The 23401-nt window shown below is 34.5% G+C and overlaps 1 protein-coding gene across 8 annotated transcripts in view; it reads left to right on the top strand.

Moving 5' to 3' along the window:
• FBXW7 (F-box and WD repeat domain containing 7) overlaps positions 1-23401 on the top strand; it is a 207254-nt gene that overhangs the window by 127037 nt on the left and 56816 nt on the right. Inside the window, exon 1 of one of the 8 annotated variants that reach the window (XM_027117192.1) lies at positions 17748-17894. The exons of the other annotated variants lie outside the window; for them this stretch is intronic. Coding sequence (XP_026972993.1) covers positions 17748-17894 — 147 coding nt within the window. Of the gene's footprint in view, positions 1-17747; positions 17895-23401 lie in introns of those variants that run through there. 8 annotated transcript variants of the gene reach the window in all.

The raw sequence follows: 23401 nt of genomic DNA, 5'->3' as shown, positions 1-23401 counted from the left end.
CATAGAGACCTTGGACATGTTTTGTTAGATTTATGACTATTTCATTTTGGGGGGTGCTAATGTAAAGGGTAATGCATTTTTAATTTCAAGTTTACTTGTTTATTGCTGGTATATAGGAAGGTGATTCCTTGCTATGATCACTTATTAGTTCCAGTAGTTTTTTTCTTGTTTTTGATCCTTTCTGATTTTCTTCATAGATGATCATGTCATATGTGAATACAAACAGTTTTATTTCTTCCTTCCTAATCTGCATGTTCCTTATTTCCTTTTCTTGTCTTATTGCATTTTCTCGAACTCCCAGTATGATGTCAAAAAACAGTAGTGAGAGAAGACACCCTTGCCTTGCTCCTGATCTTATTTCCTTCAGCTTGTTTCTGCCCTACTGTCTACCTCAGCAGCAGCAGTTTATTTGACATTTCTGAGAACAGAGGAATTCAGACTACTTTGATACCTTTGCTTAAGCTTTTTCCTTCTCTTTTAAATGTCTTCTTCCCTCTGTAGCCTCTTTCAAATTTCTGTCCTTCTTTTTAAGATCCATTTCAAATCTTACCTCCCTTACAAATATTTCACAGAACTCCGAGCAAAATTCTGTATCTCCATTAGGTCTTTGTTTTTAACTTATATTGTGATAGTTGTAGTCAGCTTCTTTTTTTTTAATTTATATATATTTAGATTGTTGATGCTCTAGATCATTAATTCATCAGATTGTAGATTCTCTTAAGATTCTGCTGTGTCTTACAGGACTTTGTACTTTGCATGTAGAAAATGCTTAAAAATTGAATTCAGTTTTCAGAAAACAAAATCTTATGTATTTTTATAAACAGTCTAGTTTAATCCTGTTCCACTTAATGTGAATGTTTATAGGTTTTTGAACCTAAGTACAAGACTTTAAATTTGTTCCTATTAGATTTTCTATCGTTATTTGCCATCATGCCTCCATCCTCACTGAGTTCACATTTTGGCTCCTTTACCAAGTTCTTGTTTGTTTGTTTTTTTTAAAAATAAATTTATTTATTTTTGGCTGTGTTGGGTCTTCGTTGCTACGCTTGGGCTTTCTTTAGTTGTGGCGAACGGAGGCTGCTCTTCATTGTGGTGCATGGGTTTCTCATGGCTTGTGTGGAGCATGGGCTACAGGTGCGTGGGCTTCAGTAGTTGTGGCTCGCAGGCTCTAGGGTGCAGGCTCAGTAGTTGTGGCGCACGGGCTTAGTTGCTCCACGGCATGTGGGATCTTCCCTGACCAGAGCTCAAACCCGTGTCCCCTGCATTAGCAGGCAGATTCCTAACCACTGTGACACAAGGGAAGTCCCCAAGTTCTTGTTTACTAAGATTATTTTGTATTAAAATTCTGTCTTCCAGCATTTTCATTGTTCCTCCCACTTTTGTAGTTCTCAACACATATGCATCTACATTCAAATAATTAAATCAGTGATATCTTCAGTGAGGAAATGAAAGCTAGATTGAGACCTATAGGATAGGAATTAGTGTTGGGAGGCTGTAAAGAAATGAAAATGAGGAGTTGTAACTTTTTTGAATAGTGGCAGAATTTTTAGAAGTAATTATAAAACCTTTCTAGGTGACTATTTGAATATATTCCACATATCTATATGGGTTAATATTGGGCAAATTTGTTTAAATTTTCTTTGTTTGTATCCTGTCTTTTTCTAGTGATTTACTGATGGCTAAGTCGTACTTTGAGGGGTCATTTGTAGAGTTTCCAGGCTGTAGTCAACTTACTACCTTGACATTTGGAGGATTGATCTCGATACCAAGTACAAGAACTTCAGATCTTTCTGTGGTTTCTGAAGTTTTAACTCGGAAATATTATTTGCTTAAAGTTATAGGAAGTGAATGACAGAGCTGGAGTATAATTTAGATCTTGCTCATTATACCAGTCGCCACCTTCCCCGTACAAAACTCCAATATATAAACAATAAATATATATTTTTAAAACATGTAATAAACAGGTCCATTTTGAAATTAGTGTTTCACCAACTTTATTTAGACAGTAATAATCAATTTTATGTAATAAAAAATAATAATCCATTTTTCACCAGTGCTTACAATCTTAATCTCCTCTGAGTCTACTTTTTTACTCTTGACTCTTGTCCTAAAATCTCAATCCCATCTTTGACCTCTCTTCTGGGGAATACAGTTTTCATGTATTTCATTGCTTTGGTTGCTGTAATGAATGTCATCTATAAATTATGATAAAGATAAAAACGAAGTTGGATGAATTATAGAAGTAGAATACAGAGAAAGGAAAATACGATTAGAGAATATGGATTAATTGTGTTCTAAATACCTACCTAATTTGTAGTCATGACACTATTATTTTTGTTTCTTCTTTGAAAATTTCCTTAAATTTAATACTGTTTAGTTTTAATTGAGAAATGTTGTTTCTTCTCTGTTTAGAATTGGGTTTTTTTTTATGGAAAATCTTTTTATGGAAATGTTTTTATGGAAAACATTTAAGAATTCTTTCAGAATCTTTTGGATACTCCAAACATGGATGGTAGTTCAAAAGAAAGCACATAGAAGTAAAGCCACAGAAGATACAAACTATTTGGGTTTTTGTAGAAGTCACAAATGAACATGTTTAACATACTTAGTAAATCAGAGAAAGTATTATTTTTTACTATGAAATGTCATATATAAGAGTTAAGAATTCATCTGTTTCTTCATTGAACACTAGAGGGCCATATGGTACCTTATTGTTGCTTTTAACATGTTTAAATATAGTTAGTAAGTGCTTTTTTCTCTTATACTTTGTGTTCTAGTACACTATTCCTTGCTCAGAATTAGAAGTTAATATTTGGAGTAGTTATGTGCCCTGTCATATAATATGTGAGATACCTAGTGGTGTCTTTTTTTTTTAACCAGCAGCTAGCATATATTCATTTTGCTATTTTAAAACAACAATGCCAACAAAAAGTGAACAAAAAGTGAGCCTTGGGGTGACAGTACATATGTGCCCAGACTTACTGTGCTTTGGGAATATGTGTATGCTTTTTGAAAATTTCTTGAGTATATGCACATAAGTGCATTAAAAACAAAAGTCTTGTCGTTAGTTGCTCTGGGCATCCTCATCATGGATGTGAGAAAAGAATGATCCGTCCAGTCCAAGATGCTATCTTTCTTGTTTTGATTTCCTCTTTTGTTAACATAGAACGTAATATTGCAGCATAGAGCCAGATCATCCTGAACTAAAGAATATTTGAGCAGATGATTCTTCTTCCTCAATTTCTTTTAGTTGCTTGGGGTGAAGAAATGAGAAATATAATCTACAATTCCCAAACAGGTGGTGTGAATGAGTGAAGGAAGAGTCATGACTGAGCCAGTAAGATTGCTCAGGCTCTTACGAACCGCAGGGCACATTTGTGCAGGATCCAAAAACACTGACTTTGAGCCACGTTTGATCTCTGGATTACTATTTATCTTTGATAGCTTCTGAAAAAGAAATTCAACATCTTAAGTATAGCCTTGGTTAAATTTTTATTTCCCCCTCAGACGTACTTTAAAGAAAACTGCTCGTTATTAATTTCTATATTATGTTTTGGAGGGAAAATAAGGGCGTTTTCTCTTCAGCTACTATTTATACTTCCCTCTTTGTGAAGGAAGATTAGAATGAACTCAGCAGAAACACATTGTTTATACCTAGAGGAGGGCCTGATCATGTGACAGAGAGAACGTGCAATAATAGTTGAAGACTTCAAAGAACCTTATCTTTTCAGTTTCTCTTCCTTGTATTTGTTAATTTTAATGTCTTAAATTATTTCCTCAGATTAGTTACTATCAATATAATGAAGTGACAAAACTTCGATCTTTAATTCTAAATTACACTGAGGAGTTAGTCCTTTTGAATATTGATGAACTTCTTTTCAACTTAGTCACTGCTATGATAAACAGTATTCTCTAACTGATAAAGTTATATTTTGTATATGTTTGCTTTTTTTGGAATCATTACCATTTTCTGAAAACTGCATTTATTGCTATATTTTTACAGCTAACATTAGCCTAAGTGATTAAACACTGAGCTAGAATTCTGATCTTTTTGCTCAGATAATGAAATTTGCTACTAATAGAATAATTTATTTGGTGAATGTTAAATGGTCAGTAGTGTAAAACGTGGGAAAAAAAACCAGATCAGTATCTGGATATGGTGAAAAACACCTGAACTTCTCCTTGCTAGAGAAGGAGAGGTATTAGATGCTCTTGATGGATTGAAGACATTAAAATCCTGCCTCTGTAACATGTTTCTGGATTTTTTTTTTTTTTGCGGTACGCGGGCCTCTCACTGTTGTGGCTTCTCCCGTTGCGGAGCACAGGCTCTGGACGTGCAGGCTCAGCGGCCATGGCTCACGGGCCCAGCCGCTCAGCTGCACGTGGGATCTTCCCGGCCCGGGGCACGAACCCGTGTCCCCTGCATCGGCAGGCGGACTCTCAACCACTGCGCCACCAGGGAAGCCCTGATCCTAGCTTTTATGGGAGTGGGGAGAGGAAGGCGTGGGGCACAGTACTACTGTAAATGCATACAACCACCATAAGGGTGTCATGTTTCCAAAGGTTAATGGGGGAGGGGCAAGTGCAGGCTTGAGGGTATGGGGTATTTCACAAAGGTTTGGGAAAATCTGGTTAGTATGAGTACTAGAAATGTTTCTAGAATACCATTCACCTGTCTTGTAACTAGTTTCTAGCAGTGATTCCTGGACTATGCTGAAATGATTTTCTTCCAGAAAATCTTCTTAATCTCATTTCCCCCATCACAATTTATAGGAGACACAAACCCAAGGCATAGGGGCCAGAAAGGTAATTTAAATGAATGAAATAGACTAAATATAAGACCTGGGGAGCCAAAGCATCTCTAGATAAAGGGGATGACTGAAAATTGGGATACTGATATTACCATATTTTCCAATTTTTCAAAAGTCACTGGAATTCCAGATTTTTCAGTGATAATTTCTCAATTTTTTGTATGTTGGCATCCATATTTTTTAAATACATTTCTGTGGGCTGGTTTGACCTATAGACCACCCGTTTCTACTAGACGTTATATGTGGAAGAAGAGTGCTGTTCATCGCTCATTGCAGAATTAAAATAGTTTGCATCTAGTGCAGATCCATTAAGGGCATTGAGTTGGTTGGAGTGGGAGAGCACCATATGCAGAGCCCATTAAGTGTTTTAGCAGGGACCTACGGACTTTTTGCTTTATGAATTTAATATACTGGTTTTAGGTATTGAACTGCCAAATGAATTAGCCTCGTTTGAAAGAAATATGTATCCTAACTTTCACAAGGAATTTGAGGTGACCTATATATAGGAGAAACACATATAATAAAATAATCAAGTGTACATGAAAATCAGAGCCAGGGAAAATAGTGGAGTAGACTATGAAGACAAGGCCATGAGAAGAAGTAAGGAATGAATTATGATGAGTTGGAGTAAGCTGTTCATAGGTTACAGGTTGGCCACTCATAAGGACCAGTATTCTTTAAAGTGTGACCCATCAGAAATATCTGGAATGCTTACTAAAAGTGCAAGTTGCAGGCTTACACTGCAGAACTACTTAACCAAATCTCTAAGGGTGGGATATGTATTTTTAACAGGCTCCCACGTGATTCTAATGTAGACTAAAGTTTGCAGAACATTGGACTGTTAGTCTCTCTGCTTCCTTGTGATAAAATTAAGAGGAGAATAGTGCTGAGTCCTCTCACGAGAAAACATGTCAGTCACACACACACACACACACACACACGCACCCCTTTTCCTAACATTATATAAAAGGAATTTCTCACATGGGACTTCATGAGTGATTCAGTAAACAGTGCCCTCAATAAGCATAACATCTATAACAAATGCATCAATGCTTATAAATACTGGTAAGTAGAGATCGTGATCTCTGAAGCCAGACTGTGTTTTCACAGTCTGTCACTTCATGGCACTTTGACCTTGGGCAAACTGTTAACTGCTGTTATATAGTTATTTTAAGGATGATAGTAGTATCATAATAACACAGTATTATTGAGAGGATTCAATGAGATAATGTTTGTAAAGTACTTAGAAAGTAACTGGCAGATAGTTAAGTCCTTAACAAGTGTTAAGTATTATATTTTGTAAGATTTATTGTAGTGTTAAAAGACTATGCTAAAGCTAGCTTAACGAACTAGTCCAGGCTAGATAGTGCTATGCAAAATGGTTTTGGTTTCAAAGATCAACTCTCTTAGGTGGGTTGAAACTATTCCACTAATTTTTGCCTGAATTATTTTGACTTTTAGAGTAGTGTTCAGCTGTTTGGTACTGTAAATTTAGTATTTTGTATTTAGTACTAACTGTGAAGCACTTTAGCTCTCTGATGGGTGTTTGTTTTCCTAATTGATTGTTAATGTTGAACCTAGAAGGAATTTGAAAGAAAACCTAAAAGTACATTTGGTAGTCTTGGGGCTTTGATTCCTCACATGAGGACTAGTTCTATTCTATAGTGTTAGTTCTTGAACTGAATAGCTGGGGAGCTGGGATATATGCAAGGGAAAATTCTCTTTGGTACTTCTGTAGAAATTCTAGAATTACAGCTTGATACTATAGGAAATACCTACATTTTCATAATTAAGAGAGTATTGTAAACAAATAAAAGCCATCTTTACAAATGGAAGAATAGTTTCAGTCAAGTTAAAATGATCTCTACTTAGGATATATTTTAGGGAACACATTTTGTAAAATGTTGGTATAAGCTACTGGATGTATCTGATGTTCAATATTAACTCAATTGCTCCTAATACTAAGAATTATTGTCAGAGTAGCACCTTGCATATAAACCTTAACCTCTAATTATATGAAATGTAAATAGAAGAATGATGATTATTTTCATAGATCACCAGGGCTAAAAATAATGTATAAGATTGGGGGGGGGCGTCCAGAAAAGGATTTATTTTGTTGAAATGTACCATGTTCTTCTGTTCAGTGGTCTTTGCTGATGGTAGTATTAAAAGGTAGCTTCTGTGCTTTAGAGTAGCAACTGCTTTTAGAAGATACTTTACTTTCAAAGTGAAAAATGCTTTTTTTCTGTGTTTCTGGTTGGTCTTAAATGACAATTTCTGGTTATTGAAATCAGATGCAAATGAGAAATGGAAGTACGAAGAAAATACTGGTGAATTTGGGAGCTAAGTGCCAAGAGTCATTCATTTGCTTAGCTATAGGTGTTGGTTTTATACGTCAACATTATAAATTTAATTGTTAAGAATGAATTGTTTGTACTTTACCGATATACTGCCATCTGTCTTACGGTCTAATGAGTGAAAACATTAAATATGCTGAGGTGCATCTGTAATGTTTACCACTTAAATTTTCAGTTTTCTGATTTGTTTCTTATTTCACTCTGTCAACAGGTATAGAAAAGAAGATTAAAACATTTAGAATCATTATTCTATGTCATTTAGATATCAGTAATCTTATATTTAATCTTTATTATATTTTTATGCTTCTTTACTCCAGAGAAGAACAGAGCAGAGATTGCAAACTAGTGTCTCATATAGTGTTTTGTTTTTTTTAACGAATTTAAATATGTTGCGAACACTTAAAAATCTGGAGAGTTCACATAAAAATATTGATTCTTCACCTTCTTTTGCAAATGTGGACTGTCTGTCCTTACTGGGTTCCCGTGCTTACATGACAACAATCAACGGCACCTTTTAAATGGCCTTTCCAGGCCTTAAACCTGACCTGTTTTTCTCCTTTATTTTACCTGAGTGCTCCTCTAGTCATTTGAGTTTGCTTAGAATGACGACAAAAGCATGACTGTAGGAAATGCAAAAGTAAGTTGATTTTTTCTTTATTTGTCACATGTCAAACTAGTTTGGATGAAGATCCAAGTCGAAGTAATATGTAACCATTTGTCAAGTTTATTATTAAAATAGAGATTTGCTAAACACCACATTTCTAATGGGTATTATCAAGGTGGGAATTTGTCACCAAAGCTTTTACCAGCCTCCAAATACCTACTCGTTTACATTTTCATTCTAGCTCACCTGTTATCTTTCCCATTCTTGTTAAATTTTGAAGTTAAAACTCTACTAGGATGAGTGTTCATATTACAACAGTAAACCAGTGTTCTTGGAGCTTCTTATTTTGGAAGATGTTTCAGTTATCTATTGCCACCTAACTGTCACCCCAAAGATTTATGATTATAACAAGCAACAATTATTTTATTATTTCTCATTGTTCTTGTAGGTTATGAATTTAGGAAGGGCTCACTTGAGCATTGTTGATTTGGGGTTGCAGTCAGATGGTGGCTGGAGGTGGACTATCAGGGGGCTAGAACAGCTAGCTGGGATCTAGCCAAAAATCTCCTCTTCATATAGTCTCAGGACTTACCCAGATATGGTCTTTTTACCCGGGTTAGTTTGGGCTTCTTCATGGCATGGTGACCTCAGGGCAATCAGACTACTTACAACAGAGCTACCATGTGAGTATTCCAACAAGCAAGATGGAAATGGAATCTCTTTTGTATGACTTAGCCTAGGAAATCGCATTCTGTCTTGGTTGAAACAGACTCACCTCTCAGTGGAAGGAGTGTTGCAGTACATTGTAAGAAGAGCATGCGAAGATGTGGGATATTGCTGTGACCATCTTTGAGACACACAGTGTACTATAGAAGGTCATAATATCTTTGCTTTTAGAAGTTTTTGTTTTTCATTTGTACTTCATAAAAATCAGGCTCATTAAAACAGATTTCATATATAATATATGTATCTTATGTAATTCCTTAAAATGTAGACTAATGATACCTCACAGTCTTGTCATGATATTTAAGTGAAAGAAAGCATGATCTACTAGGAACTCTGTCAGTCTTTTATCCTTCCCTCATATCATTGTACCAATCTGAAATAATATGTATTTTTTCTAAGCCCTGTAGCTGCAAACTTCCTTTATATCTCCTATTGATCTCTGATAGTCTCCTACTATCCATAGACTTCCTCCTTCTATCCCAAGATCTTTCTGTTTCAGGCATAATCAAGAATTATAGGGATTGAGTTTTGTTTTTTCTTTGTTTCTAATGTTTCTTGATAAACAGTGTTTTATTTATTGGAAAGAATGAAAACTTGGACTGTCAGTTTAATTTAAACTTCAGTCGATGTTTATCAGACGATGTATTTTGTTGAATATGTAATTTTTTAATTAGTTGTCTACATTGGGTGTTAGCTGAAGCACGTGGGATCTTTTGTTGTGGCATGCAGGCTCTTCATTGCAGCGCATGGGCTTCTCTCTAGTTGTGTGTGGGCTCCAGAGCACATGGGCTCAGTAGTTGTGGCATGCAGCCTCTCTAGTTGTGGTGCACAGTCTCTTTAGTTGCGGTGCATGGGCTCTCTAGTTGTGGTGCATGGGCTCTCCAGTCATGGTGTTCAGGCTCAGTAGTTGCGGCATGCAGGCTCACTAGTTGTGGCACCTGAGCTCTAGAGCACGCAGGCTTAGTTGCCCTGCAACATGTGGGATCTTAGTTCCCCAACCAGGGATCGAACCCACGTCCCCTGCATTGGAAGGTGGATTCTTAACCACTGGAGCACCAGGGAAGTCCCTGAATATATAATTTTGACAATGTAAAAAGGCCAGTGGTGTCAACTGTCAGCCCATCCAAGAATGAGACCCTAAATATATATTTTCTATAGCTTAATTCTATATTAAAGTATTTTCTATGCTTAAAGTAACTCTATACTTAAGTTTGATGCTGAAGTGAATATTGACAAATGAATATTTATAATGAAGAAATTATTCAGTGAATATTGTTAAGACTCATATGCTTTAATAGCATGTTATTGAAAATTATACAATTGAAGTCGTGGAACTATGTTCACCTCACTCATAATTGATTTTTACTTATAATTGCATCAAAAACTCAACAGCGTAGGGGATATAATTATCTCCGCGCCTCCTTACTGTTTTACTTTCTTAAATTGTTAACACTGTCAAGTATCTTACATGTCCATTTATTTTTCATAGGATACATTCCTACAGTGTGTTAAGCCATCAATTTGGTGAACTTCCTGCGTTATAGCTTAGTTTAATTTTTTTTAAGTGCAGAAAGAAACCACCTACATTACTTACTGTGCTTTAAAGGAATTAATAGTATTATGTCCCTACTTATTACTCCCTGGCCTATAACACTTCTCAGAATTTTTACAAGAGAGATAAATGATTGATAAATTGTATTTAGTTTAACTGAAAGGTTAATGAAACTTTTATGCTTAAACTTGTTCATAAAAGTAACAAATCATAAACCTTAAAAAACTGATATTAAAGAAGTTTTTGTCCTCTTTGTTGCACTTAAATTTTATTTTGAGAATTGTAGAAAATTAAGTTGCTTTTAAATCACTCTGTCATCACATGAGGCTTTTGCATGATTGAAATACCTGTAATTACTATGTCATTTTTGTCATTGTTGACTTAAAGGTGTAACTATAATAATCATCTGCTAAATTCTTGGAGAGCAGCTGTATAAGACCGATTTAACAGCTGGGGTAACCCAGCACAGACTGTAAGAGTTAAACTTAATCTTGAGGCAAGTTATGTTACGGTCGTTGAGGACTTCATACTGGGCATTTCTGAAATACTTAAAAAATTCAATCCAATAATTGGATTTTTGTTTTATCACAAATATTTCTTTAAATGTTTAATGAAAGAGTGAGGAAAAGTATCATTTTGATATTAACAACTAAAGTTTTCAGACAAAATATGGGAATAAAATCCAAAGTTTACTCATTAAAAAAAATCAGATATACTCTGAATGTCACTGTTCATGCCACCATGGTAAATAGGAAAGGAAAAATACGTTAAAAATATTATGGAATAATATGGAATCAGAAAAATTCTAAGATCCTTATCTTGAATTTCATCTTTTAAAATCATGTTTTAAAAAATCATTTATGCCTGTAACTTTTTTCCATTGAAAATGTTTTCTTATTGTTATGCAACATTAATATATATTCACAACACAAGGATAGATGCCTGTTTTTAGAAGCTATACACAGAAATGAATTGAAGCAGTGAATTTTATTTGGATATATTTTGTAAAACTGTAACTACTTACTAAACTACAATAAAGGAAGGCTCACCAAATTGACAGTCCAACACATTACAAGAAGGTGCTATACTCGTTGCTATTAGAACTGCAGTATATATATTCTTAAAGCTGTAAGGGACTTCATTCTTAATCATTTTGTCCAACCTCCTCATTCCTCATTCTAGAAATCTGAAATCTGAAACAGCTTAAGAGACTTACCTAAGGTCACTGGTTAGTGGTAGAGCTGAAAGTAGAACTTACAGTTCACCCTATATTTTTTGTATACTGGTAAGTTTACCTGGAGTATTAATTTCAGGTAATTTGGATGAAAGTTGATTGAGGCAATAATTAAGAGTAATTTGATTGTAAATGAATTTAGTTGTAAATAAGTCAGTAAATAGTTGGTGTTTTTTGAGTCATGGAATTTCTAGTGCACTATGCAATGGTGTCGTCATATTTAATTTTTCAGGACTTTTTTGGGTTTTTTTTATAGCCTTTACCTTGTAACTTTATTTTCAGCCAATTTTAAAAAATTAACTGGAATTTTCCAGCAGAATTTGGAAATAACCTAAATGTCCAGCAATCAGACCTTGATTATACAAATCAAAGCAGTTCCAATACTATATAAAACCTGATATTGTAACATTCTTATTTTGAAAATGCTACACATATATGTATATATGTAATGCTTTTATTTTGCAAATGTCTAATTACCAGGTCACATTTTTATAACACTTATATAAACTGTATGTGCTGCTTTAGAATCCAAGCTAATTTCTCTTACGTCCTTAGGGGCTACACGTACTCAGGGGCTACACTAAGTCCCTGGATAAAGAAAATTAGCAAGGAAGTACAGTAATAAGTTAGGACTCATTAAATGTTTACATGAATATAATATCTTAAATGCATTATAATTAGATGTTGTAATCTTTCTTAGGAACACTTTGAGCATTTAAATGTTTCAGAATTTTTTAAGGAAATGTTTTGAATGTGATTTTAATTTTTATAAAACATTTCTGTTCGTTTGACTTATGCCTTTTATGAATAATAAAACTTAAAGAGGAATGCCATATATTTAAATTTTTCCTTCATAGTAAATTTAATTGTGTTTTTAGTTTCTACAATTAAAGTACAATATGTTATTTGGATTTTTTTTTTTGCAATTGTTTTTTGGTTTTTTGCAGTTGTTTCTAATACAAGCTTGACTGTTCATCATTAAGCAAAGAACTTAATTTCTTGATTCATCATCATTTTTCTCTGTTTTTAAATTGTTCTATCTTTGTACATGAATTGCTTAGACTAGGGAGATAACTTTTAACGCTCTGGTATCTACGGTGTTAGGAAAGACTAAAAACAATGACTTAGATACAGAGAATAATCTGTTTCACTCTATATCCCAGAATAAATGAGTATGCTCTTTATAATACCGTATTTTCATCTCAAAAGGATATTGATTCTGATTTATTTCACTTTAGGAGTGGTGTTAATTTTTAGAATCTGGAATTCTTTTGTTTCTACAGAAGAGTAAGTCACTTGTTGCTTAAATTCACAGAAGTAATAAATAATACTGAATTTAAATGGTGTATGCTGATAGTCTCCCTGTCAAAATTTTTTGATGTGAGACTGAAAACTTTTGGTTAAAATCATAAATACTTGTAGGTAAACTTGTATCTTCCAAGCGATTTGTTTTAGCTGATTCAAAAATAGTTTATGAAAAACAGAAAATCTTTATGCTGCTTATATGATGTGGCCTTTGATCTGGAGCAGTTAAATCCTGGCCTTCTGTATAATAATGAATGTAAGAAATGGTAGAAATCCAGAATAAACTACTATAAATCTTTTTGTCATTGTTGTAAGAGAATTGGAGTGTATGGAACTGTAATACATTTTAGAAATACTGTATTGGTGATATTTTGTTACATGCAACATTTATATATAATCATCTTTGACTAATACAAACTTTTATTTATTTATTTATTTGGCGGTTCGCGGGCCTCTCACTGTTGTGGCCTCTCCCATTGCGGAGTACAGGCTCCGGACACGCAGGCTCAGCGGCCGTGGCTCACGGGCCCAGCCGCTCCGCGGCATGTGGGATCTTCCCGGGCCGGGGCACGAACCCGTGTCGCCTGCATCGGCAGGCAGACTCTCAACCACTGCACCACCAGGGAAGCCCTACAAACTTTTAGAAGAAAGAAAAATCAGACAGTGATAAACAGGCAAAATATCTTGTATAGAGATCTTCTCTTTATCACAAGTTCCCCATTGTTGAGTTCTTCTTGGATGGATAGTGATACCTGAAGTCTTAAAATGCCAAGGCACAACTACTAAGATGCTACAGCTTAACTTTTAGATAAAAATCGTGACAGAATTTAGGAAGTCTTTCTAAAACTTGTAGATGATTGTGTTTTAAAATATTGTACTCCAAAGTTATTATAGGTGGATTTTGCATCTTTGCTTGCTTTCTTAGTGATTTTTAAGATTGAAATGTAATCTGCAAAGCTCTACGTGATTTTTTTTTTATCCTAGTAGTAGTAGTAATGGCAGCTAACAGTATTGAGCACTTACTAAATGTGAAGCATTGTTCTTTGTGTTTCACTTATATTAACCGTTGTAATCCTCATAACTGTCCTATGAGGTAGGTTCTATATAGATGAAATTGAGGCACAGAGGCATTGATTTAAGGACATACCACTAATAAGTGGTAGAACCAGGCTTTGAACTATGGCCGTTTGACTCCAGCATATATATTCCTACCTACTGTATTATACTCCCATAATATTTATTGATATCATCTTAAAAAGAGCTTGTCTATTTTGAAAAGTCTCAGTTTGGGTGGGGGGGCGTTAATAATTAAGACTATCTTAAATGCTTTTAAAAGGATCATTGAAACCAAGACTTTATTTTTTCTTGAACGTGTGGAACTAGCTGCATTTTAAAATATTAGCAATTGAGGTTCTCCTACCCATTGTCTTCAGCTTCCCTCACTGACTAGGGTTTTCTTCTGTATTTGAAGATTTTGTAGTTTGAATGTTTCCATGCTGATTTAGAGCATTGCTTTAGAAGTACTATTAACTTGAATCCTCAGAAAAAAGATGGAACTCGGTAGTTTGGAAATTAGTACTCACTTTGCTCAATCACTAATAATGTCTCTTTCACAAAAGTATATTGTTAAAGACACATAATTTGATTTAGCGTTTGCTTGAGTTGCAGTGCTCTGTACTATCCAGTTGAGGGCAGCTACTTACCAATTTAAAAAATGAGTTGAATTAAAATGTCACCACTTTGTATTTACCAAAACTTGGTATCTAGTGTAAAACACAACATTTAATATACAAGACTGCTTTAATTTTCACTCCTATTTTTACCATAAATAATTTCTTAAAAATGAAAAACTAGTTTTACTTCATGGTAATTTCTGCCCTTTCATAAGTATTTTATGTGTATTTTAATTTTCCTAATCCAAATTCTTTTCAATTCCAATCTCCTCCCGCTCCCTTGCTTTAGGATCAGACTCCAAGAAGATTAGAGAGGTTCATATCATCCTTATCTTCAAACTACCTACATGTAAATACATGTGATTATAAATTTCAATATAAAAGTGAAAACTAATTTTCAGTATGGTGATCTTTATTAAGTGAAAGTCAAAATTGGAGTTGATCTGTTTGATTCATTTTTCTCTGCAGAATATGTTAAATTTGTGGAATGAAGTACTCTTCTAATTTTTCTGGATTGAAATAACACATAGTTTAAATTACATCTTCTGTGTGGTATCAAGAAATGAATTTTGGGGGTTAATTAACTATCTGATTCAAAGATATCACTGAGACAGAATTTTTTTGAGAATAAAGAATGTCTACCTGAAACTATATGTAATACTAACAAAGTGACCCTGATAGTAACTTGGAGAGGGGGCATTCCACGGGAGCTGCCTCAACAAAGAGATTTTTCTAATAAGGAGAAACAGACACAATATGACTGAAGGTTATGTTATACAAAAAAAAAAAAAAAAATTAGGCTTGTGTTAAGGAATAAAGTGAGCACCAGAGGAGATGCTGAGATTAGAATGAGGCTAGAGACATTCATTCTGCAAGGTAGTAAGTAGTCTAGTGGGGCCGTAGACATCCTTATCTCAGGTATCAGTCTCACCTTGTTGTACCATATCAACTTAACAGATTTCCAGTACCCTCTCTCCTATCCCTAGATCTCTGTTGGGTTTTTTCAGTGGTTATGGTTGTATTCTTAGTCATTTACTTTTTTACTAAAACAATTTTTGTATTGTGATTAAATACCCATAACATAAAATTTACCATTTTAACCATGTTTAAGTGTACAATTCAGTAGCATTAAGTACATTCACAGTGTTGTGCAGCCGTTACCACTGTCCATGTCCAGAAGTTTTTATCTTTTCCAGCAAAAATTCGGTACCCATTAAACACTAACACCTCATTCATTTCTCCCCTGAGCTCCTGGCAACCACCATTCTACTTTGTATCTATAAATTTAACTACTCTAGGGACCTCAGATAAGTGGAATCATACAATATATATCCTTTTTTGACTGACTTATTTCACTTAGCATTATATCTTCAAGGTTCATCCATGTTGTGTCAGAATCTTCTTCCTTTTTAGGCTGAATAATATTCCGTTGTATGTGTATGTACCACATTTTTTTACCCATTCATCCATTATTGGTTACTTAGGTTGTCTCCACCTCTAGGCTGTTGTGAATAATGCTGCTATGAACATGGTTGTACAAATATCTGTGTGAGCCCTGCTTTCAATTCTTTGGGGGTATATATCCAAAAGTGGAATTGCTGGATCACATAGTAATATTTTGAGGACTTTCCATATTTTCCACAGTAGCTCTGTCCATTTTACGTTCTTACCAACAGTACACAAGGGTTCCAGTTTCTCCACATCGTTGCCAACACATATTTGTGTGTGTCTGTGTTTAAATAATAGCCGTAATAATGGGTGTACAGTGTGGTTCTGGTTTTGATTTGCATTTCCCTAATTAGTGAAATTGAGCATCTTTACATGTACTTATTGATCGTTTACATATCTACTTTGGAGGAATTCAGTTTTTTACTTTCGTGTCACTAAAAATTTCTTCTCTGCTTAATGATTTTGCATTTTCAACTACATTTTAAATTGTGATATCAGAGAAAGGTGTACTTTAAGAAAGTAGCATCATGGTAGGACTAGGGGGTATTTCTTGTGTGTGAATTGACTTCCCAGCAACCCACTTCGTGTATTTAGTAAGACAGATCTCACCAAAGTCAAAGAAGAGACCACCCATTTCTGACATTCTCCTTTTTAACTCTCTCCATATCACATTCTAAATTCCCACTTATAAAAATCCATAAAAGCAGGTGGAAGGAGAGATACGTGAGATGACTGGCTGTTGGAAGAAAAAAACAGAATGGAAGGAGAGAACAAACATTAGCTGAGCATTGTGAATGGATAGTTCACTTCTATTATCTATCTATTAAAACTACTATCAATTCTCACACTAGGCTTTTTTTAAATCATCATAATGTTCTAGTTCCTGGGCTTGGAAATGAAATGTAGCATAAAGATTAATTAGCATGGCATAAGTAGTTAATTTAGGGAAATATTTGAGATAATTCCGAAAAAGTGAGTTTGGGGCCACTTTGAGGAGAGTCTTCATCTCCAAACTTTATCTTAGGCTTTGGGGAACCATTGGAAGTTCTTGAGGAGTGTATTGTACACCACATTCCGTCTCCATGTTTTAGGAAGATGTATCTGACTATGGTATGTTAAAGAAATGAAGCCCTAAGGATTTGTGATGAACTGGTTAGTTATTATTCATTTTACTTTAATTACTTCCCAACACAGGTTACATTTATAAATACCTGGGTTTCTAAATATATTTAATCAGTCAAATTACTGTTATACTTTCAAGTGGAATCCCTGTTTCAGAATTATAGAGATTGAACTGAAATTTGCAAACAACTAAAATGTCTCCTGGTAAAATTAACCTGCAGTGCATATTAATAGCTATTGAGAGCTTCAGTTGATTTAATGTCTTAGTTTGAGATAAAGACTGGTACATATGGAAGAGGAAAAGAGAGCATGCTTAAGACAAACACTTGAAGATACAATGCTCATTCTGAATATATCTAAGATAGAACAAATATATGTTTGTCTTTTTTGAGCGTGCATAAATGCTGTCCTTAAATTTGAAGCACGATTCGAAACACTCCTAAAATATTAATGCTGATATTTGGGTAAGGAAGACTTAATAAATATTTAAGAGAAAATACAATGTTTATCTTTTGGATTTTTGTAAAGACAAGTTTACTTTCACTTTCTAGGGAATACCTAGGTTAGTCACTGGAGAAGTTTCCAAAGGGACCCTGTAGCACAGCCCTGCTTCGGTTGTCTTCGCATTACTGACTTTGTATGGGAGGTGCACCAGCTGTTTGACTGGCAGGAGCAGGAGCTTTCACTTCAGTAGTTTATAACTCCTGGCTATTCTAGGATAGCTTGCACTTCACCAAGCCTCAGACAGGTCAGGACATTTGGTAGGAGAAGGTTGAAAGACAAAAGCAGCAGGCCTTGGGTTCTCAGCCTTTTTTTTAAATTAGAAAGTTATATTTTAATTCGGTGGTTAGAGTTTCTAGTAATGTGCCTGTATTACATGTAGAGAGTATTCATCAGCCAAGAGGAGTTTTAAAATGTCAAAACCGGGAAAAGCTACTCTAAACCATGGCTTGGTTCCTGTTGATCTTAAAAGTGCAAAAGAGCCTCTACCACATCAAACCATGATGAAGATATTTAGCATTAGCATCATTGCCCAAGGCCTCCCCTTTTGTCGAAGACGGGTAAGTCTCACACATTTGAAAAATAGGAATATTTATTTAAATGAACTACTTCTGCCTCTTTTGGTGAAGAAATGGTTCAAATTTCAATTGGTATTTATAACTAAAACTATCAGTGCATTATGTAGCCAGTGAAAACTTCTGTAAGTGATAGTTTTAATAGTGTGATAGAGAGCCTCGAGGGCAAGGTTACCTAATTCACCGGTTTGTGTCTCTCATTTATTTTTATGGTATTAGAATTCTTTAAACTTACTTAAACTTGGTAAATTTAAAAAGTATGTTTTGAAATATGTCGGCAAATACTAACACCCCAAATTTGTCGTTTTTATTTTGTGGGAAAAGTAAAAAGCTGGTGGTATGGTCCATATACATGATAATTAAAGCATTTAGCTCTCTTAAAGAGTTTATCTGCCAATTTAAGCTAGATTGTTTTTAAATCACTATTTCTTAAATTCAGACCTAACATAATAGAGACGTTACTTTTTGCTGTTATATGAAATAAAAATAGCATGCTATTGTGTGGCAGTTACGATACAGTTTATATATAGACAATTCTGAAGTAATATTTTGTAGAACTTGTGCTAATCTATAATCAGGTTATGATCTATTGGATGTTTTTTGGGATTATATTCTCCTCCTCGCCAGATTTTGACCCTGTTAGTATTAACAGTTTTGTTGTATTTTCTGTGTTACTTGGTATTACCATTTTGAATTATTAACTAGAGTGATATATTTTTAGATCTAAAATATGTTTAGTATCCCGAACACATTAAACCAAAAAATACCTGTTGGAGAGTCATTGAGTGTTTTTATATATCAGTGCTATTAGTGTTTTAGTTCCTTTTACCAGCTCCCCCCACACCCCGCTTTTTTTTTTTTTTTTTTTTTTTTACTAAAAGGGAAACATTCTATTAAACAAGTAGGTTAACTTAACAACACCGGAAAAATATTTTTCCTCTTTAGTGAACAGAATCTTCTATTTGCTTGGACTTAAATAGCCTTTGTAAAAATATGTTTTCTAATTACCTTAGTTCTTTTTGAATTGTTTCTACTTCTACTCCAATAAATGGTAGCCATGTTGAAAAACATTTTGAGTAAGTTTTAAATGTAATACAGTTTAAACATTGAAAATAGAATATAAATATCTCTGTCACCCACTTACTTTCTTCTTAACTATATTTTCAGAAAGTGTGTCTTTTGTTTTGTCTTCTGTCACTTTTATAACTTCTGAATGAGGTCACTGCTCTGATTTAAACATTTACACAGAGGCCTCTAGTAGCTTTAAGGTCATTAATAAACTAATTTATTATTTTAATACTTCTGTAAAAAAATACCAATACAAGTAAACTTTCAAATTAAGGAGAAGAAGTGTGAGTTTTTAAAATTAAGGGGTTAAGATCTTAAAAAGATAATTTTGTTCTTGTTGAATATTTCTAATAAACTTAAGTACAGTTTATAGCAGATTATTCATTATGTCACACTGTATGTTTTCTATCTGTACCTTCTTTACAAGTGCATGAAACTTAAAAGGCTCAGGAGCAGGTTCTCTAAGAAAAATTAATAGAGAACTTAAGGGCTTTCCTTGCAGGTTTCCTAGGGTCACTATTCAGTTTGACTTTTCTAGGTTACTGTTATGATAAATTATAGCCTGGCATTTGTAATTATAGAAGAGGACTAAATTCAAAAAATAAAATTCAAACTATAACATAGTTCTAGTTTGGGGGAAGATAGATAACAAAATTAACACATTCAGTTTTAGACTGCCTGCCAATAATTTACTATTGTATAACTCATTGACTCTGACTACTAGAAATATTAGAGGGATCGTGTAATTATAACTTCTCCCCTCCTTTTTGCAACTGGTTAATTTAGGTAGCTTTAAATTGATTCACATGTTCTTTGTTGTTTTAACTTACTAACTTTCCCTTGGTAATGTTAATGATAGATACTTTTATATATATATATATATATATATATATATATATTTGTTTCTTTCTTTTTCCCGTACACGGGCCTCTCACTGTTGTGGCCTCTCCCATTGCGGAGCACAGGCTCCGGACGCGCAGGCTCAGCGGCCGTGGCTTACGGGCCCAGCCGCTCCGCGGCATGTGGGATATTCCCGGACCGGGGCACGAACCCATGTCCCCTGCATCGGCAGGTGGACTCTCAACCACTGCGCCACCAGGGAAGCCCTTTAATATATTTCTTATCAAAGATTTTAAAAAGACTTTTGGTGTGATATGTAATTAATCACATTGTGTATCTAACATCCAGTATATCTTTTCCATTAGGTATGTTTAGCCTCTTTCAATCAGATTGTTATACACTGACAACAAGTGTACAGACTTCTCTATTTTGTAGGCCATTTTTATCCTTCCAAGTAGTGAGCTAATGTATAGTGAACTCTTACAAGACTGTATGTAGTCTTGGCCTATTAAAGTTGAAAAACATGTTATTGCGCCTCCATCCATCATAGGTGTTGATCCATTTAATGTTTGCACAGTAAAATAATTTTGAAAATTGTGAAAAATTCTTTAAAATAGTTATCATAACTACAGCTTCAATTTATAGCTCTCGAAATGTTTTCAGGAAATTTATTTACCTCATTATTAAGTACTATTAGTAATGATAGTCTAATTTATTATTATGTAAATTATTCTAGCTCCTCATCAGAGATACTTTGGACTTAATACTAACGACAGTAAAGAAATAGCAATCTAGCTATTAACCAGTTACCGTCAATCAAAGTGTTTTTAGTATTTAGGTCCTCATAGTTCATATAAGTCCTACAGGTAATTCTTAGCATCAGGAATATTTGAGAATATTACTTGAGTATATAACTTTTTATTCTAAAAGAACTGATCGTCCTTTAAAGGAAGAGAATATTTACAGGAAAAACTTACTTAGTCTATAAAATCACTGGAAAATTGTTTTTCTTTGAAATTGGAATACCTAGTTATGGTAATACTGTATTTCCTAAATCCTAAGATACATTATTTTTCTACATTTTAAACATATGTAAAATTAGTATACGTCTGGATGGAATTTCATAGCTTAGCTGGCAGCATTTTTTTCTTTCTAGTGATAAGAGAAATAATATCTTACAATTAATAATAGTATATTGAAAGAAAAGTCATTAAAATGTTTATATTTCATTTATTAACTCGTTTTTGTTTGGAGACTTTCAAGCATTGACAATATTCTCATAAAGTTATTCTTCAATGTTACTATTTTGGTAGAAATTTCCAAAAGACATGCAATTGGTTATGTATATAGGGCTTTTAAAGATATCTGGTTGACTGTGTTGGTTTATAGAAGGAAAATGTTTTTAGAGTGCCTTTATATTCTTGGGTTTGAACCGATTGTGTAGCATAAGCATCAGCAACAGAGCTAAGAAAATGGGGTAGAGCTGCTGGTGGGAGCAGCAGGGAGGCGAGGTGGGAGCAACGTGGTACAAGGACTTGTTCACCTGAAACCCAAGAGCTCAGGCAACAATGAAATGTATGACTAGATTTCTGATAGTTGAAAACAATTTTGTACTGGTTATATTCCATATCCAGTTCTGTTTAAAGTACCATATTTAAAATAATCTTTCTTTAAAGTGAAAAAGGAAATAAAATTGAAATAGAATATTTGAGTCATTTGAGAAAATATTTGAGTTAATATCACTCCTGTGTATTTTTATCTTTGAGGGTTAGCTTAAGTCAGGGGTCCACAAACTTTTTCTGCAAAGGGCCAGCAGCTATTTTATACTTCGTGGACCAGATAGTCACTGTTAGAACTATTCAGCTCTGCCATTGTAGCATGAAAGCAGATGTAGGCAATACTTAAAGGAGTAGTTGAATGAGCATGATTGTGTTTTAGTAAAACTTTATTTACGAGACCGTGAAATACAGATTTTTATGATTACAGTAATACTATAGTAAATCTTCTTGTGCTTGAATATAAGTTTCAGCTAACAGTAAATTTTTAGAAAGAGATTGTTAGAGCCATGACGTTTCATTTTCTTTAAAAACCCTCATTCTCTCTTCTAATTCTTTTGTAGCTATATAGAGAAAAAATTTTATGTGTATAATCACTAGAATTTTAACATACTGCTCTTTTTTTGTTTTTATTTGTTTTTTTTTTTTTTTTTTTTGCGGTATGTGGGCCTCTCCCGTTGCGGAGCACAGGCTCCGGACATGCAGGTTCAGTGGCTGTGGCTCACAGGCCCAGCTGCTCCGCAGCATGTGGGATCCTCCTGGACCGGGGCACGAACCCGTGTCCCCTGCATCGGCGGGCGGACTCTCAACCACTGCACCGCTGGGGAAGCCCAAAATACTGCTTTTTAATTTTCCTTCTCGATGTACAGTAGTAGCATAATAATGCTATTAATAATTGCTCTTATTTTAAAAGGACCTACTATATATTCTAGGCATTGTCCAGCTATTTTTTATATTTTAAATAATTCTTAAATGATTTAAACATTTGTTAAGTACGGTAAGTTAGGTATTATCTCCATTCAGTAGACTAGAAAGCTGAGGCTCAAACAAGTTACCTCTCCCCAGTTTTCTTGGTAAATAGTAAAGCTGGTATTTAACTTCAGGACTCTAATGCTGCAGGTAGTAGCCATTCTCTTTCTACTGTGTTTTGTGACCTTTTCTTATGAACTTAACTTTTTTCAACTACTATTATATTCATATTTTGGTGGGTAAACCTGGGAGCCTATCATTGTTGACATTGTTTCTTTGAGAAAATTCAAAGATTCAAATAATTGAACTACAAATAACTTGGTAGCATGTTACATTTATAAATTTAGGATTTTTTGTGTAATCTCTTTCAAGATGTTTCATTTGTAAAGTTATCCCACAGATGATGTGATGATTATAGTGATAAAAAACTAGAAATATTCAAACAGTATGCATGTTTGTAGTCTTTCTGTAAGCTGAGGGATGATACCTGTTAAAGAAAAAATCATTCATGAACCTTGTTAAAATCGTAAGACAGATTTTATTCAGGGGGACTGTCATGATATGTATAGGGACTACTACAAGGGGAGTTTGCAGTAGGGGAGATAGATTGGGCTCAACTGTTAATAGAACAAAGAAAAGTGAGAATTTATAGCCAAGGAGCAGCATGGAATTCAGTGGGTAGCTAATTTCTAAGAGGAAGCATCAGGGGTAAAGGGTGGGGGGTGCTCTGGTTAAATGAACTTAACCAAAGTGGTCAGAAATCCCCTGGGGGATGGTGGAGGATGGCGAACCCAACAGATATGGAGAGGGTGACCAGGTACCACAGGTGATTGACATCAAGGGTGGGGAATTCTGGTTAGACTGATTTAGCAGGATTCTTGCTAAAATTTGGTTCCTGAGAACATGCCGAAGGACAGGTCCTAGTTGAAAAAGAGCTCAGGAGCCTGACTAGAGTTTGGTTAAGGAGAGAATCGTTGTCATACCTCAGGGTCTGTGTTTCGTAGGAAACAACTCAGAACAGGGTGTCTGACAGATTAACCATCCTCAAACTGCAGTGCA

Source organism: Aethalodelphis obliquidens, unplaced genomic scaffold (genome assembly GCF_003676395.1).
Source record: "Aethalodelphis obliquidens isolate GAN/ISIS:26980383/991018 unplaced genomic scaffold, ASM367639v1 scaffold17, whole genome shotgun sequence".
NCBI lineage: Eukaryota > Metazoa > Chordata > Mammalia > Artiodactyla > Delphinidae > Aethalodelphis > Aethalodelphis obliquidens.
This window is presented reverse-complemented; position numbering and strand designations above follow the sequence as displayed.